The 775-nt window shown below is 37.5% G+C and overlaps 1 protein-coding gene across 1 annotated transcript; it reads right to left on the bottom strand.

Annotated features, from left to right (window-relative positions):
• Positions 1 to 291: 291 nt before the first annotated feature.
• LOC122064149 (NAC domain-containing protein 2-like) lies at positions 292 to 711 on the bottom strand (the record flags this gene model as incomplete). Its single annotated transcript, XM_042627850.1, has 1 exon — positions 292 to 711. A coding segment is annotated over one exon (420 nt), but the record flags the coding sequence as incomplete, so codon positions are not given.
• Between the last annotated feature and the right edge of the window lie 64 nt (positions 712 to 775).

The following is a 775-nucleotide window of genomic DNA, read 5'->3' as shown; positions in this document are numbered from 1 at the left end:
CATTCGTAGTAGTATGCATGATGATGTTGTGGTGATGGACTACCTAGTAAATAGTACAAATCTAAATTCAATATATGTGACTTGTACTTGATGCTAAATCCATCCACCTCTTCCATATAAATTGATTTCACATGACTCTTCAATGTAAACTATTTTTTATGAATATTCAACCAAACTAATTTAAGCTCATCATCATCTACTATAATTATTTATCTATTTAACCACACTAATCCCCCCGGGCCCACTATTGACTTTTCTTATAATAAGAAGTGAAATATTGGAAAACCGGGTTCACTTGTATGGGCCTTGGAACAACTTTGTTGACGTATTTCCGTTTTGGTATGTCATCAGCTCATAGGAGGATTGAAGTTTATTGTCGGAAATGTTATTGCCGCCGCCGCCGCCGCCGCCATTGTTTCCGGTGGTTTGGAACTGATCATGATCGGCGCCGCCGATTGAACCAATTACTACTGGATTCTCACTTAACAGCTGAGAGTAGAGAGAGAGATAGTCCACATCCATTAAATGACCAATCGAAAAGGTCCTTGGTAGTACTACTGATGATCTTTCTTCTCCATTCCCACCTAAAGATTTGGTAATCATCCGGGTTTCCTCCTCATCATCTTCTTCTTCTTCTTCTTTCTGCTCCTCAACTGTTGATCTGCTCAAATACCTCTTCTTATAGATTCTGCACAAGACCCAGTCATCCAACTGGATATGTAAACACAAATTTAGATCAAATCCCAAAAAAAAAAAAAAAAAAAAAAAAAAAAAA

This window comes from Macadamia integrifolia, unplaced genomic scaffold (assembly GCF_013358625.1).
Source record: "Macadamia integrifolia cultivar HAES 741 unplaced genomic scaffold, SCU_Mint_v3 scaffold1546, whole genome shotgun sequence".
NCBI classification, from domain to species: Eukaryota; Viridiplantae; Streptophyta; class Magnoliopsida; order Proteales; family Proteaceae; genus Macadamia; species Macadamia integrifolia.
This window is presented reverse-complemented; position numbering and strand designations above follow the sequence as displayed.